This window comes from Gorilla gorilla, chromosome 11, assembly GCF_029281585.2.
Source record: "Gorilla gorilla gorilla isolate KB3781 chromosome 11, NHGRI_mGorGor1-v2.1_pri, whole genome shotgun sequence".
NCBI classification, from domain to species: domain Eukaryota; kingdom Metazoa; phylum Chordata; class Mammalia; order Primates; family Hominidae; genus Gorilla; species Gorilla gorilla.
The window spans coordinates 42,983,091-43,001,684 of NC_073235.2; the positions used below are offsets into that span (position 1 = coordinate 42,983,091).

General features: G+C 32.8%; 1 protein-coding gene across 2 annotated transcripts in view; it reads right to left on the minus strand.

Moving 5' to 3' along the window:
• Positions 1 to 18,594, minus strand: part of LRP1B (LDL receptor related protein 1B) — a 1,892,531-nt gene that overhangs the window by 208,749 nt on the left and 1,665,188 nt on the right. For both annotated transcript variants that reach the window (XM_031008804.3, XM_055380092.2), the window contains exons 61-66: positions 16,565 to 16,753; positions 15,557 to 15,705; positions 9,682 to 9,775; positions 3,671 to 3,787; positions 3,434 to 3,553; positions 1,616 to 1,735 (exon numbers count right to left, since the gene is read on the minus strand). In XM_031008804.3, coding sequence (XP_030864664.2) covers positions 1,616 to 1,735; positions 3,434 to 3,553; positions 3,671 to 3,787; positions 9,682 to 9,775; positions 15,557 to 15,705; positions 16,565 to 16,753 — 789 coding nt within the window. The remainder of the gene's footprint in view (positions 1 to 1,615; positions 1,736 to 3,433; positions 3,554 to 3,670; positions 3,788 to 9,681; positions 9,776 to 15,556; positions 15,706 to 16,564; positions 16,754 to 18,594) is intronic.

The following is an 18,594-nucleotide window of genomic DNA, read 5'->3' on the forward strand; positions in this document are numbered from 1 at the left end:
ATATCCACAGAGGTTCAAAGCCGATGCTTTGGTGTCAAATAACCCTGTTATTTGACACATCCCAGTTACAGGACTTGCTAGCTATGGGAATTTAGACAAGTTACAGAATCTGTTTGTGCCCACTTTCCTTATCAATGACATAGGGGTAATAAAGAGATTAAGTAAGATAATCACTCTAAAGTTTTAACATATTTCTCGGGCCATATGGTTACCATCAACTAAATGTTAGGTATTGTTGTTACTAGGGTGATTGATAATATCTATTTGAAGCATATAATCTACCAAAACAGAGTTAAATCATGCTAACGTGAGGAAAAGGAAAGAGAGGAAAATACAGAAATAACACTCCAGTCCAGAAATTGTTCAGAGTTAACAAGTCATTATTCCACTTCGGTTTCATAAGTGAAAATGCAAAAGACAATAGAGCAAATTAGCCAGTAGTATAAACTAGCCCACAAAAGTCCTTGGTAATTGCTATGGACAAATTGGTGATGAATGCAGTTTGAGGCTTTGTGAATTGATTATGAAAACAAATTCTACAAAGTGGTAAATTGTAGTTTTATGATACTGTGGTAAGCTACACTGGTTGCATATTCTAAAGATCCAATTATAATAAGGTAGTATTAGGAAAATCACTTAAAGACATGTTATTATTGCCAGCACTTACACATGTAGCTCATAAGTGTTATTCAATATAAATGAAATTTCAGAGCACTTAAAGGTTTTTCATTACTTTCATTTTCCCCATAAAAGTTCAATGAAAGTACTGTGGAATCTAGCAAATGCATTTAACATACTTCTGTGAAGTCTGGGAGTCCTATCCAGTTTGGACAAACTTTGTCTTTTCTAATCAATTACTAGATGAAATGCTTTTTGCTTATCCAACAATGCCAAATTGGCATATTTGTCTACAGAACAGGCTCAATTAATGTTAATAAATGCTGATCAAATGAATTACACATAGCAAATACTCTTGATTTCTGTCTCAGTGTTAACAGCTTTAACATAGAATCAAATACATTAAACAAAATAAATATATTCTCCATTTCTGCAATAACAATTAAGAAATAATTATTGTAAATAAAATTATTTTAAGTGAAAATATTAATGTTTCAAAAGCAAATGCTGACTGAAATGATCACTGTCATCTACTAATATGGAACAGATGCTTTTTATTATCTTTCTTCATACTGTATTGTATTAAAGAATGACGTACAATATCATTGAATAACTACAGAATCTTAGGGATTTAAGCAAAAAAAAATGAATTCTAGAATGATATGAATATAGTGTTTCCTTATTTCTGTTCACTAAATGTTAATGCTATCATGTGCACACTCTAGTGTAAGAAGATAATGGTCTTATTCTACCTCTTTGGTCTATGTTTTATAAAGTTCTGGGTTATATTAAGGAATACTTACTCTTCCATCTTATCACTCCAGGCTTTTTGTAAAGTAGCTAACCTAAGTTTTTATGAATCTGTGAACACAGAGACAAAATCTTTTCAGGTAAGACCTTAGTTTCAAAAGAATTGTGTTCAAATTTGTTTCACTGTGGTTGTTGCAGTCGATGACCCAAATACGGAGAGATAAGACCCAGAGTCACAGACACTCACCACAGTTGGCCTCGTCTGATGCATCTGCACAGTCTGGATCCTCGTCACAAACCCACAGCTTGGAAATGCAATGTTTCGTAGTCTTACACTGGAAATAGTCTGGAGAACAGCTGTTTTCAGCTTAGAAAGAAAACTGCCATTAAAATGTAGCTTTGGAGAACATATTTATTTATTAAAAGCAAATTTTACAGACAAATGTTTGACAGTTTATCGAAAAATGTATTGTCTTTAAATTAATAGGACTCTGAAGGTGAGCAATTTTAACTCTTAATTCCTTTTGAGATACTCCTGATATCCTCTCCAGTAAAAATAAAGAAAACATATTTTTGCAGTGATACACTGATAAATATCAGAGTTTTCAAAAAACTGTTGATTAGATATTTGAATACTAATTTTAAGAATTAAGAATTCAGGGACTTTCCAAATAAGTTTTTTTCCAGAAAAAAATAAGAATTCATAGGTATACATTTTTGTAAACTGAAAAATACTAAAATTGGAAAGCATTAAGTGAATAAGGAAATAAAAAGTACAAACTTTATCAAACTGTCTAGGAATTGTGTTGAGTTTTACATATACGTGGAGTCTTGCTCTGTTGTCCAGGCTGGAGTTCAGTGACACAGTCTTGGCTCACTGCAACCTCCACCTCCCAGAATCAAGTGATTCTCCTGCCTCAGCCTCCCAAGTAGCTGCGATTATAGGCACCTGCCACTGCGCCCAGCTAATTTTTGTATTTTTATTAGAGACAGGGTTTCACCATGTTGGCCAGGCTCATCTCGAACTCCTGACCTCAGGTGATCCACCCACCTCGGCCTCCTAAAGTGCTGGGATTACAGGCATAAGCCACTGCGCCCGGCCTGTGTTGAGTTTTTGAGGGAAGTGAACATCCAACTCAGACTGTAAACTGCATCACAAATCCTAGACAGTTTAATGGATGAGCTTCTAGAATGGCTAACCATAAAGAACTGGTACTGACTTTATTCTGAATGCACCATCTTAATCAAATTGCTGGGTGACTGCACATTATTTACTGATAAATTTTTTGAGGAATAGAACAAAACCTCAGCAAGACAGAAATGTTGACAGCAGTTCTGTTGAAACCCTGAAACTTGACAGGTGCTCCATTAGTCACATAATCTGCATGTGTGAGTGTGTGTGCAAGCATGTGCATGCCAGCCTATGTGCATATATATGTATATGGTATAAACAGTTTTGCCTTCCATTTAACGTAATTTGAATTTTGATGGAAGATGGAAATATGAGATGAAAAGAAACAAAATATTTTACTATTATTCTTTCAAATAGTTAGTTAAGATACGTTAAATGGAGCATTATTTAGAATTTTGTAGAAGTTAAACTTTTGTTAGACTATTTTGCCCAGATTTTAAATGTCTCTTCATGAGTGCAACATGTATTTCATGGAGAAAACACTCTCTAATTAAAAATAACTTAATTTCAAGAAACTGATTAATCACAGAAGTAAATTACTTGTATCTACTTAATATGGGCAAAAATAAATTTAAAAAACATAATCAACTGCCATGTTTTATTTGATGCTTCTCTTAAGGATGATGTGGATGAATGTTGTTCATGTTTGTCATAATTTACAGGTAGATTTTAAAGTAAACTTGCCCATATTTTCATTTTCTCTATATTTTTATTTAGAGCTTCTATCCCAGTTGGCACCTATTTCTAATTATTTGACCATAATTTCTTTTTAATTTATCTACATCATATGAATTTATGAAGTATAGTAGTAATTTTTAGACTTATTTTAGGAGTCAAAGTTAAGACAAGACAGAGTATTTTGAGGTGACTTACGACAGTCTCTTTCATCTTCCTCATCACCACAGTCATCTTGCCCATTACATCTTAAGTTTACTGGGATACATTTCTGGTTCTTGGTACATTTGAATTGACCTGACAGGCAGACATGTGTGTCTAGAACATAGAAAGAGAGAGAGAGAGAGAGAAAATTTGTGTCTGAATTAAAATCACACAGACATAATCAGTTGAAAATTAGACTTATGTTCATTAGTTAGGAATTTAATCACCTACCACAGTTGAGTTCATCAGAATTGTCTCCACAATCATTCTCTCCATCACAGATGAAAGCTGGTAGAGCACAGAGTCCAGTCCCACACTGAAATCGGCCTGGCTGACATTTAAATTCAGCTAGGGGAGAAAGCATAGATATTGTGGAATGGTAATCTTACCTCACAACTTCTTAAACAGAGAGTTTCTGACATTCAAGATATTTACTATAATAAATATATCCTGGAACACAATGCGAATGTCTCTCATCTCGATAGCTATTAAATTCAAATGTTTAGCTATACTTTGAGCAACTCAGATGGCCTCCAGATAACATTTAATAAACCATACTTTAGAAGATAGGAATTAATAACATATAAATATATTTTTTTAAAAATTTAAAAAATATATAAAAGTTTTCTCATTTTAATGAAATGATATTGAGAGGTTAAGTTGCAGAATGAAATTTATTGTAACAAAAACTGTTATTCCAATATCATCTTTTAAGAAATCATTTCTCCTTGATCATTTGGTGGCCTATGGTGTGTATGATTTGTCCACAATACATATTCTCTCTCTTTTTTTTTTTTCTTTTGAGACAGAGTCTTGCTCTGTCGCCCAGTCTGGAGTGCAGTGGTGCAATCTTGGCTCACTGCAACCTCTGTCTCCCATATCCAAGCAATTCTACTGCCTCAGCCACCCAAGTAGCTGGGATTACAGGCGCCCACCATCACGCCTGGCTAATTTTTTTGTATTTTTAGTAGAGATGGGATTTCACCATGTTGGCCAGGCTGGTCTCGAACTCCAGACCTCAGCTGATCTGCCCCACTCGGGCACCAAGTTTTGGGATTACAGGCGTGAGTCACTGCACCTGGCCCACAATACATATTCTCCAGCACAACGTAAAGCAAATGCTTTCTATATCTATCACATTTTAAATCAGATTTATCGATATTCATCCCTATAATCCGATTATTATACAAGAGAACAATATCTTATGAATAGTAAATATTTTATATACTATATGTATATTATAACAAATGACTCCCAAGTGATAATGCATTTTATCTTATCATATTATCTGGGAATAATAATAATAAGGCAGGATCTGAGGATCTACTATGTATCAGGCACTGGGCTAGACCCCTTCACATACTGTTACTAATTTAATCTCGCCATAACATTCTCATTTTGGCATTACCATTTTAGCAATGAGTAAACTAAATTTACTGAATATGAATAATTCACCTAAGGATGCACAACTTTTAAGTGTCAGACTCTGAATTCAAATCTATGTTGTTTGCAATAAAACACTTATCTTTTGACTAATGATTTTAATGCATATTACTGATTTTGAGGTTAATATTATCTTTATTAGCTCAAATCAGTGAATCAAACACTAATAAATAGCATTTTAAACTTTTTTGAGAAATAAATTATGCTTTTATAATTACAATATTAAATAAAAATTTAAACATTCTTTAAAAAATAACTCTATATGTGGTCTGCTTCCATAGAAATAAGAGAGTTCTAAAATGTTGAAAGTTATTTGCTTCCAATCTATAACACTTTGTTAATTAATAATACTAAATGTTTAAACTGAATGACACAATTATCTCATACTTTAAGCATGTGCCTTTCCTCTATTTCATTTTGCTTTGTATATAATTTTCTCTAATACTCCTTTGCTTTCGAAACAACCCTCCACCAGCAAAAGGTTGCAACTATTAAAGGAATGCTTTGAAATAACTTGGAAGCCCATCTGACCTTCAAATCTGTCTCTAGAATAATCTTAAGTGTATTAGAGTATTATAAGAAACATTATTACAAATTTGTGATGCCAGAGAATTTTGATGCATTGCTCTTAACTACATTTATATAAATAACATTATGTAAGCTTGCAAGTATGGGACCCTGGGATGAGGCTTTCCTGTCTTCTCAGGTGAAGTTATAAGTATTGTCAGCATCTCTTATTGTCTGCAGGTATTGATGATGCATCTACCCGAAAGTGAAATCTAAACATTCCATAGACTCTTGCATATAATTTTCTACCTCACCATGACTCTCAAGCAAAGTGTCATTCCTACAGATATTCAAAGCTGTTAACCCATCAACTACAAGTAAAAGCCTATTTGCTCTACTAAAAGAAAGCTCACAGAGATAATGTAACCAACAAAAACATTTAAGACTACTAGAATAAAATATAGAGGGAAAGTTCCATGACATTAGTGTGGGTAAAAACTGTTTGGATATGACTCCAAAAACACAGGCAACAAAAGCAAACACAGACAAATGGAATTACATCAAATTAAAAAACTTATGTACAGAAAAAGAAACAACAGAGTAAAGAGACAATCTATGAAATGGAAGAAAATATTTGCAAACAGTCCATCTGCTAATGGGTTAATATCCAAAATATATAAAGAATATTCAATAGTAAGAAAAAAAAACTCACTGAAAAATGAGCTGAGGACTTGAATAGGCATTTCTTTAAAACATTATACAAATGGCCAACTGGTATATTAAAAAATACTCAACATCACTAATTATCAGGAAAATGCAAATAAAACCACAATAAGATATCACCTTATACCTGTTAAGTTAGGCATTGTAAAAAAAGAAGAAATATAAGTGTTAGCAATGATGTGAAGAAAAGAAAACTCTTGTATTTCATTGGTAGAAACGTAAATTAGTACAGCAATTTTGGGTAACAGTATGCAGGTTTCTCAAAAGACTAAAAATGTAGTGACCATACGGTCCAGAAATCCCACTACTAGATATACACAGGCATACCTAGAAGATATTGGAGGTTCAGTTCCGGACCACCACAATAAAGCAAATATCACAATAAAGCATGTCATACTTTTCTTTTTGGTTTCCTAGTACATATAAAAGTTATGTTTACACTATACTGTAGTCTATTAAGTGTGCAATGGCATTATGTTTAAAAAAACTGTACAAAATTAAGTAAGAGTTAGGTAGGGCCTTGCTCTGGATCAGGCTTTGGCTTAAGGAACTGTTGTGGATGGCTTCATCTTCTATCCTGACCACTGAAAGTTTCTTCACATTAGCAAGAAGGCATCTGTACTGTCTGATCATGTGTTCGCTGGAGTAGCATTTTTATTTTCTTATAATAACTTTTCCTTTGCATTCATAATTTTGCCGACTGGTACAAGAAGCGTAGCTTTTGGTATATCTTGTGTTTTGAGATGCCTTTCTCACTAAGCTTAATAATTTCTAGCTTTTGATTTAAAGTGAGAGACATGAAATTCTTCCTTTCGCTGGAACACTTAGAGACCATTGTGGGCTATTAGTTGACCTAATTTTAGTATTGTTGTGCTTAGGGAAGAAGGAGGCCCAAGGACAGGGAGAGAGAGAGGGAACAGTGGGTTGGTAGGCAGCCAGAACATACACAATATTTATCAGTGAAGTTTGTTGTCTTTTATGGGCATGCTCTGTGGTGTTCCAAAACAATTACAATAGTATTAATAATGTCAAAGAATACTGATCATATCACCATAACAAATATAATAATAGTAATGAAAAAAATTGAACTAGCGTGAGAATTACCACATTGTGAAAGAGAGACAAAGTGACCACATGCTGTTGAAAAATGTCACCAATAGACAAGATTGATGCATCATTGCCATAAACCTTCCATTTGTGAAAAATACAATATCTGCAAAGCGCAGTAAAGTACAGCACAATAAAATAAGTTATGCCTGTATATCCAAAGGAAATAAAATCATTATGTTGTAACACTATCTGCATTCACTTGTTTGCTGCAGGTTTATTCATAGTAACCAATATATGAAATCAACCACAGTGTCCATCAATGGATGAATGAATAAATAAAGTGTGGTATATATACATGAGAGAATAATATTCAATATTTTACAATAGGAAATCCTGTTATTTGTGACAGCATGGATGAACCTGGAGGACATTATTTTATGTCATACCAGCCAGGCAAAGAAAGACAAATACCACGTGATCTCACTTATATGTAGACTCTAAGAAAGTCAAACTCATAGAGACAGAGAATAAAATGATGGTTACCAGAGGCTGGAGATTGGGGAGATTAGGAAGACATTGTTCAAAAGACACAAAATTTCAGTTAGGGATGGAAAAAATTACTTCAAGAGATCTATTGTACATCTTGTTGACTATGGTTAAAAGCAATATATTGCACACTTGAAAATTGCTAAGAGAATAGATTTTAAGTATTCTCATCACAAAAAAGCTAAGTATGTGATGTAATGCATATGATAAATACCTTAATTTTGCCATTCCACAATGTATACATATATGATAACATCATGTTGCATACCTTAAATATATAGAAATTTACTTGTCAATTAAAAAAATTTAGATATTAGTATTTAACCAAAACAAGGATCATAGAGAAGCTCTCAGATAACAGATGTCTTTTAGACATCAGTGCCTCAAAAAGACACTAAAGTAATATTTTATGACCATATATTCTGAAAGGAGTTAAATGGAAAAATTCCTAATACTAAGTCTGTAGTTAATTTTTCACATCAATATGGTTCCAGGATGAAATTTCAGTCAAAATTACAAATAGAGGTCAGGAGCTGCAGGTCATTACAGTGAAATTTTCTCAGAGAACAGTCAATCTAGACAAGAAAGATCATCTTCTTAATTAAAGGACTAAATTAACATATTCATTCTTGTTTATTTCTAAGAATTACAAATGTAAGTTGCATTTAGAGTATTTACTGTTATCATAGAAAATTTACTTTATTGTGGGGAAAGTAATAACTTTCTCTTAATAAGAATCTCAGTAAGGTCACCAAAATAATTTATTCTTCCTTTGAAATTCCTTTTAACTTAATAGGTTTTTTGAAAAGAATAATTCAGGAATAATAGTATACCTATCCCACAGAGATACTACCCTTTATATGTTATCTATCATAGTAAAAAACAAAAACTATATTTAAAAAATCAAAGAGCAGTGGATCTTTCAGAAACAAGATTATATTAGAAATGCAATGACTTTTATAACATTTTTCCTTTTCATTGATTTGATTACTTACTGCTTTCAAACATATGCACTATGTGAAACAACTTCAGTATGTGAGAGACTTGGGCATGACCAGAGAGATGGAATACAGCCTATCTAAGTAAATATCTAGATACCCTAAATTTCAAAAAAGCTTTATAATAAGGTGGTAGCAAGCTCTACAGTAGAAGAAGATAGCCAGTTTCTTCTGTCTCTGTGCAGTACAAGCCTAAGGATTTTGAACTCAATTGTCAAGGCCAAATCATGGCAAGCATGTACTGGGATGTTGAGGGAATTATCGTGATTGACTACGAGCATCTTCAATCTGACAGTGAAGTATTGGAGTGACCTATGGAGTGAAGCACAAAAGGCTATCAAGGAAAAGTCTGCTGATGTCCCATTAAAACCAAAGTTACCAACGATTGCTGAAAAAGCAGCAGCTAACCACGCCAATTACAGTCAAATGTCAAGACATACTTGGTAGTATCTTTAGAGCAATTGCTAAGAACATATTAAATTACCTAATGGCAATCTAATGATTTATATTGGAAAAATCAGACTTTTTAAGAATCTTCAGGATTTCAATGCTGACAGTAAATTTAAGAAATTATATTACTTAAAGATAAGATTTCAGTAATTGAGTGACATTCTGGAAACTTGCCCATTTTTACTTCTAAGTTGGTGACATATTAAGTCAAATTAATGATGCTTATTACCCTACTGATCACTACATGAAGTAATGTCATTATTCCACAAGTAATCAAATTTGAGAAAGAAACAAAATCTAACACGAATGGCTTATGGCACCATTCTAAGTGTAACAGTTATCAGGGAGATAACCAAGGTATTGCAACAATTTTTATCTTACTTTTAAAGAATGGCATTTAAAATTTTTCTATTTCAATTTTGGAAAAGTGTCAGAAGGCAATACGTTAGGTGTAGATTCAATTTTCCAGGTCTGGGATATAAGGAACTCTAAATTCTAAATTTCAATATTTGCCAGTATACTCACGACAGTCATCAGGTTCATCAGATCCATCACCACAGTCATCCACGGTGTCACATTTCCACCAGAATGGAATACATTTGTCAGTTTTGCAACGAAACTTCAAAAAGAAAAAAAGAAAAAAAAAGTTGAAGAACCCAGTGCATATATAATGGATAATTTAAAATTTGGCAACACAGCCTAGTCTACTTTTTTGCTGCAGATGTGAACAAAGGTGATTTTGGAAAATTCCACAATAGGAACTAAATACACAAAAAGCCACAACATGATCTTCCAGGAGAGGATACTGCTCAGGAAAACCTCTTGAGATGACCTGCAAACACAGACAAGCTCTCACATTTACATGTTGTCTGCAGAGCTACTTGGTTTTTTGTGGTTGGTTGGTTGGCTTGTCGGTTGAGATAGGGTCTCGCTCTGTCGCCCAGGCTGGAAGGCAGTGATGTGATCTCAGCTATCTGGAACCTCAACTTCTTGGGCTCAAGAGATTCTCCCACCTCAGCCTCCGGAGTAGCTGGGACTATAGGTACATGCCACCTTGCCCAGAAAATTTTTATATTTTTTGTAAAGATGAGGTTTCACCATGTTGCCAAGGCTGATCTCAAACTCCTGGGCTCAAGTGATCCTCCCACCTAGGCCACCCAAAGTGCTGGATTACAGGTGTAAATAAATCACAGCCCCAGCCCTAAAGGGCTACTTGTACACTACAGCAGCAGAGATGAGTAGTTGCTACAGAGACCCTGTGGCCTGAAAAGCCTACAATATTTACTATCTGGCCCTTTACAGGAAAAATTTGGCAAACACTAAATAGGGCTAAAAGCTATCAGGAATATCAGGAAGAGATATCCAGTTGAACTAATTTAGGTAATTTGAATTAATTTAATTTAATTGCATTTTATTCAGAATCTTGGGCAATTCAATTAACATCTCTCAGTCTGTGTTCTTTAGCCACCAAATGAGGATCTGAAGTAATCTGCAGTATCTTTTCCAGCTCTGTCATGCTGTGAGTCCATAAAGATTCCTGAACACTGAAAATACTGCCTTTAGCCATGAAGAGTATGGGCCCCACATAAATTTTAAGAATATCTCTTTAAAGCAGTTGAGGCCAACACAGTTCTTTTCATTAGAATTCCTAGTAAATACACATGATCTTTTAGGACAAAGAAAAATTCTGATCATTTTTTAAAAAGAGGTAAAAATAAGGCTCAACATTTTTTTTTTGGCTGACTTATAAAAAATGAAGGCACAGAAAAAAACACGTAATAAAATTTGTTCTCCAGATTACCTAAAAAAAAAAACTTTTCACTAAAATATTTATTAATATGTTTTATTTGTTGTATTATCCTTTCCACTTGAAACAGCTAAACAAAAAGTCATGAGAAAGGTAATAATTCTATTATTTATAGAAATGGAAATTTTAACTCCTCCCTTTAAAAATTAACTATCAAGTGGCAGATTAACATTAGAGAAAGTAAGTGAGTTGTTATATGGCAATATTTATTTACTTACAGGCTATTTAGCACACAAATGACTTGACACTGGAGACAAACTATAGGAAGTTATTATTGCGCATCACTTTTATGAGGAAGGTGATTTGAACCCAAATGTAGCTGCTGAGACAGAGTAATTATTGTTCCTACTAACTTCATTATTGCCCAAATATAAACAGTGACCAAAAAGCTCAGTTAGTTTATGTTTTAGTAATCTATTACTGTAAACTAATTATTTTCTCAGTACCATTCAGATAGAAGAAACTGAAGACAAAAATCTCACTTTCCATACAGAGCACATTCATCTGGAGCAGCTGCCACTAAAAAAATTCACTTGAAATTAGTTAAACCAAGCGGTATATAACGTTTAGTCAATTTCTCCTGGTATATCAAATTATTTTCCTCTTCAATTTAGTAGAACTTCAATGAAAAGCATATATCACAATATTCATCTAGAATTGAAAACATTTCTAAATGTTAATTGAGATGATTTTCTAAAAATTATTAACTTCTTTTAGAAGTGTTTATGTTGTTATTCCCATATAAGTGACTAGCAGCGAGCTGGCATTTTTCTTAGCATGTTACATACAAGAAGGATTTGTAACAGAAAACTATAGCCTAAGTTTAATTATTGCTAATGAAAATAGATTAGCAATCCAAAGGCTTGTTCATTTAGAATACTGCTACTTTCTTCAAATAAGAGATTATTTGATGTTGGCTTTTGCTAAATTTGTCTGGATATGATGGGGTGAATTCATGATAGATTTACATCATTTAAAAAATATGAGTGTGAATTTTTTCTCCCAGTGGCAATACAAGAAGGAATAGAGCTCTATGAATCCAATGGGAGATCTGACCATTCAACTGATTTTTCCATATTTGCTTAGCTTGTACATGTCTGTTGTGTTTTTTTTTTTCTTCCATAAAATAGGAGTGGAGAAAACTTATCTTTATAGATAGTGACTGTCTGGGGATATGAGGGAAAGCAGTTACCCTTAACATTAAAATTTCTAGTCATTACAATATATTAAAACACATTAGTATGAGAACATCAGGTCTCCTGAGTATCCTCAAAGTCCAATTATGACTGGAAAAATATCTAAATTGTATGTATTTTTAAATTCACTAAATGAACCCAATTTAAATAAACATTAACTGCTGGAATTATATATGATATAATGATTTTGCTCTTCTTTTGACTTTGAAAATAACATTAAAGGGTTTTGAGTTAAGGGAGGCCAGGGTAAAATATACTTATCTTATTTTTCATGTTAATCAATATTTTATTCTCACAGGAAGATCTCTTCTATTTCATGTCTTAGCTTCATTTTTACCCACTTAAATTCAGTAACTTAAAAAAGATTAATGCTAAATATAAATATAAAAGTCTTCATCATAAATGTTCTCTAAGACTAATATCATCATAAAATAAACTGTAGACTGTAATTATCACCCACAAGTAAAAGCTATAAAGAACCTACTAAATATGTATCTACTAACATGAATACAGGGATAAAATGCAATCTCAGTATGGTAAAGTTTAGTTGAAACAAGAAAAGTCTCCATTTTAAAGCTTAAGTGAAGCCATTATTAAGTTGACTTTTTTCCTAATTAAAATGATTTTCATTAAATATTTGAAATGACTAGTGTTATATGAATTGAACTTAATCTTAATTTTTACTAGATTCTCAGATTATGTTTTCAATCCTAATAGAATTCTTATTGATGTGATTTGCCTGTTTGTTTCTAAAATAATAGTATTTGGGGAACGTGTCATTTGTTCACAATCATTAGATGATAAATCAAAATCCCTAAGTAAGAATAAATTAAGAATGCATAATTTTCATCAGGATGCTTACTAGCATGATTCTTAACTGCCTAGATTATTTGCTTCCTTTAAAGGTCTACCTCACTGAAAATCATGTTTCTACAAACTGATTTTTCTCCAAGAAGTATACAAGAGATAGATTTTCCTCTCATTAGATCAGAAAAGAATCAGAGGTAAAATGGCCTCATAAACGAGATGATTTACAGGGATAACCACTAACAGTCTGCATTACCTGTTCTTCATGAACTTTTTTTCTTTCTTTTTTTATTTGTTTTTATTTTTTGAGACAAGAGTTTCACTCTGTCGCCTAGGCTGGAGTGAGTGTCATGATCTTGGCTCACTTCAGCCTCCGCCTTCTGGGTTCAAGCAATTCTCATGCCTCACCCTCCCGAGTAGCTGGGATTACAGGTCCTTGTCACCATGCCCAGCTAATTTTTAATATTTTTTAGTAGAGACGAGGTTTCACTACGTTGGCCAGACGGCTCTCCAACTCCTGACCTCAAGTGATCCACCTGCCTCGTTCTCCCGAAGTGCTGGGATTACAGGCGTGAGCTACCGGGCCTGGGCAATTAACTTTTTCCTTGAAGATGAAACTAATGAAGTGATACCTCCTCCTTTTTTGTTGTTTTCAGAAGTATAGTTGAAAAGTATTGTACACATTTGGATTTGTTTGCTCTGTCTTGCTATTGTTAAGTTTTTAAAAATTCGTGATAGACTATTGGGGGTATTTAAAAATTATAAATATTTTAGTGTTGTCATCATGGAAACCAAATTGGGAAATAATTTTATTAGATAAATAATTCTTTCAGGGTGAGTTAGGTTTTCATTTATTTGACTAATCTAATTTGTTGGCATTGGATAAACAGTTACAGGTTTTCATATATAATATTTGAAAAGTGTTATCCCTTTGATGACTGTAGTGAGGCTGATGTTTTATTCTCTGTGCCTTGCTATTTGAGATGTTCATCTGTGCTTCAAAGAATACTGTGTTTTGTTCTATTTTTAGTTGGCTATTAAGTCATCGCCACTGTAGTGACTCAGGCAGGCATCATCTCTACTAAGCCAGTGACAGCCTTACTTTCGGGCCTCAGCAGACTGATATATGTATGATCATTCCAAAGCAAGGGACCAAAGATTATTTTAGAATAACCTGGATGGAGGTTACCTGAAAATTTGACTAAATAGCACCAATAGTATTAATAATTCTATTTTAAAATATTAACGTGATTTCTCTCTTTAATTTTACCACTAGGAATAATTCAATTGCTAATTTTATCTCTCATAGTGACTTACATTTCCAGCTCTTTAAAAATAATATTTTTATTACACAAATACTCAGGGACTTATAATTAGAATAACACATTTTGTAATAAAAGCAGAGTCTATGGCTTGTGCTTTCAAGGAGCCGTCAGAACCTCTTGAGGGCAGCTCACACTAATTATATACATAACTTTTTAATGTAAATTTCGGCTGCAGTATAGGGCAAGAGTAATAATAACAACACCTACTATGTACCAGGAACTTTTCCCATTTAATCTGTATATGGCATAGAAATATTATAATCCCATTTAAAAGATGAGAAAACCAAGGTACCAAGAAGTAACAAACTCAATTTAAAGCTGAGTCTGCATTATAATCACAAAGGGTCTGGCTTCAGAGTCTATGCCCTTAACCTCTACACATTCTGGCTCCCTGAAAAAGTTCTAATTGTTGTTATTTATGCAGTTCTTTCATGTATGATACTCCTAAATCTAATCTGAAAGGCAAGCTGAGCTAAATTTAGCTTCTCCATTTTGAAGATAAAAACAATCCAAGAGAAATTCAGTCTCTTGCAATGAAATCATTGCTAGTAACTAGAAAATCAGCAAACTCAAACACAGAATTCTAAAAGTACATTTAGTCATTTTAAAGACAAAATATAGTTTGACAGTTTTATCTTAAATCCAACAAGATAGTGGCTCACGTGTTACAAAGTACAGTTTTACAATGTCATATGACTATTGTCCAAAATTTGAAAGTAATAAAATCAAGTCCATGCAACTACCATACAGTAGACAAGTTAACTCCTGGGATATCTTCAACTGAGAATAATTAAGTTTTAAAGAAAAAGAGGTTTCAGAAGAAAGTTATTTTCATCACATAATTTATTTTAATAAAAACAAAGTCTGGAGACTTACTCTCTATTGAATTTATCTTTCCCAGATCACCTACTCTAAGAAATGGAGAGTGGGGACAGTGACATGGAGCAGATTATCTTGAGAGATTTCCTGCTCTGTTTAAACTCCACCTCCCTTTACCCACTTAGGATTTGAGTCATTATTTATGTGGATCTGTGAAATAATTTTTTCTTTTCTTTCTCTCTCTTTTTTTGTTTGTTTGTTTCCTTTTTGGCCTTTATTTATTCTTCCTAATAGCTAAGGTCCCATTTTAATGAGATGTTATAATGTTTTCCTTTATTCTGTGACCATCTCTACAATGTATGGAATGATCATTCAATGTTATGCTAAACAAAAGAACTGATGTTTCACCATACACTCTATATTAAGATTCCCAGACCTCCACTCACCTGGCTGGCTGTGCAGTTGGATAAGCAAGTCCTATTATCAGCTGCCAGATAGAAGTTAGTGGGACATGCACAAGTGTGGGTTTTTCCAGGGGCTAAAAGGCACAAATGACTGCAACCACCATTATTTATCATGCAGAGATGTTTGGAGACTAAAGATAAGAAAGAAACAACAACAACAAAACAGGATAATCAAGACTAATAATATAACATGGGATTAGAGATAGGACTTTTAAGCTGCATAACTTGAATTGGAATAAATCTTTGTAATCAAGAACTCATCAAGACTATAAATATAATTTTACTTTGTCACAAATGCTACTCATTGTCCATTGACATTAATTTTACCATTCAATAATTTTAAAGGTGCATTTCTACAAAACAAAAATTTTAGTAGGAAAAAACTGTCCATGAGAAAAATGAACAAAGACTAGAAGCATTTTGGATGAAGACAAACATATGTTCAGAAATACAAACATAAAATAAAACAATGAAACAATGATCTACAACTACTAGTGTAGTGACTTTGCTTTATAGGCCGGATAGGTTTTTTTAAGGAAAATAATCAAACCTTTATTTCGCAAGGCCAGATGAAATTCCTATTAAACATGTGCTGAAGAAAACTTGATAGAGTTGTCAGTTTTAAAACCCTAGAGCTACTTAAGCATAATTCCTCCTACTCAGCATTCCAGAAACTAAGGATCCTCTATTTTGTAAACAAATTATTTCAAGAATACAGTCTTCACTTATCTGACTAAATGCATTATTATCATTTTAGCTTAATATGAGTTGAACAAATCCATAATTCTTTGTCCTATTATTGAGCTTCTAATCATGTGCCTTAAGAGCAGTACTTCATACTGACTAAATTCTTCCATAAAGTGATGCTAAATAATTAAATCTAGTAATCTTCATCAAAAATAAAATTACATTTAACCTTGAAATAATAAAAAATGGAATGTTACTGAAAGATGTTAATGCATTTATGGAAATCATGGAAAGAATAATTACCATCAGGTTGTCTATAAGAATGATACACCTGGATATCTGTGATGGCATGCCATGAGTAAATCAGTGAGAGTCTGTCTGCTCCCGATGTTTTATGGGCACGGCTGAGTGACTTGGTTTTCCCATCAGTCCAGTAGATGTAGTCTTCAAACAATGTTAGTGCAATCACCCCTGGAATATCTTGATTAGGGACTGTAATAGGAGATGGTAAGATTAATGTTCAGTCTTGGAAGACTGCCAGTTAAAATATTCAATACTACATGGGCTGACAGATACAACTGCTACAGAACTTCGTGTGAATAATTGCTCTGACAACCTGTCAGGCCAGCAAAGTTCTTTATTACCAGTTAAGAGAATGCAGGATTGGTCACAGGAGCTAGCTCTGCTCAGATTTAGCTTGGTTCAACCACCGGAAAAAAAAATGAATGTGATTCTTTCACCATTAAAACCTGCTTCACCAGAAACAAATACCATCCACAATTTTAAAATTCATAATTGATATATTTATGTGTGTGTGTGTGTGTATGTGTGTATATACATATACATATACATATTTACATATATACATATATATATCTCCTTCTGGTTGTTCTTAACTTAAATACCTAAATCTAAAGGTCATTGCCCTACTTTTTTCACATGTAAAATGATTAAATTATAGATCCTGGAAGAAATGTGTCTACTACCTGGAAATAAAGTGGTTATGAAACTACTATAAACCTTTTCAGCCACTGAGATTTTATGAGCACTTTTACTTGCAAGGTGAGATGGGATGGGGTAGAGGGAAATAAGTGTGGCAGATAATAATGTATTATGCAAATTTAATAGTCATAAAACAGTTTAGTTGCAGATTAAAAATGTTTTATAATTATTCTTTCTGATGTTTAAATGTAAACAGTAGAGTGAGCATCATAAATGTGAATTACTCATTTGAGGGAATCCAGGGTCCTATCCAGTAAATAAGATATGGTAAATCTGTTCAGTGGTTTGGGTTTAAATAATTTTAAACTGTGATAGAGTTTTCTTTGTGCTTCTATTTTCTCAAGACTGACAAATAATAAATGGAGAAGATGAAAATTCCCTAACTTATAAAAACATACTATTTCTCTGTATTAATTTTGAGATGTACTCTTAGAAATTCTGGCATGTTCATTAATGAAAAAAGGTACTATATTTCCAGTAATATTTACTTTTTTCTTAATTAGATTTTAATGACTGAAAATTAATGTTTGGCATATTCCTCATTCAGCTGTAACTGAAAAACTATCAAAATTTCAAATACAATTTACTATTTATAGGAAGCTTTACAGCCTTATTTTTTAAATGCTGGGTAAATTTATATTATCAACTAAAGTAAATATTTTAAATTTTTTGATTTTTTATTTGTATTCTGATAGGCCAAATGTTATCAGATAATTCACTACAACTAAAAGACAATAGAAATAAAAGAAATAAAATTAGAAACCTCCACATAAGTCATATATTAAGCCACTGAATACTTTCATAATATAAAATCTAGCTAGAAATTCATCTCAGAACAGATACTATGCATATGAAGGATGTAAACATTTCAAAAATCCAGATTTGTACACTTTAGATGTTTTGAATTTTGATGTAAAAATCTAGATGTGCACACAACTTAATTATCGATGTACTCTTGCAGACATAGATACCATTACTAAAATAATAAGTGAAATTAGAATGAAAAGAAGGACACTTTACTATAATCATGTGTGAGCTATTTATATAAACTATTCCCACCATTTTTCTTTGACTGTATAAATTCATACAAAAAAGATAAATGTGGCAAAATGTTAATAATTAATTGAATCTTGGTGATGGGTGATTATTATAAGAGCCTTTCACCTTCTATGTAGATTTCAAGATTTTTAGAATAAAATAAAAATTTACAGGAAATGTTGAAAGCCTCAAAATATTTAATGTGAATCTCGTTAGATGCAAAGGTGATAGTTAAATCATTAAATATGGGCTCAAAAAGTTAATCATCACTTTTAACAATCTCAATCCATAAG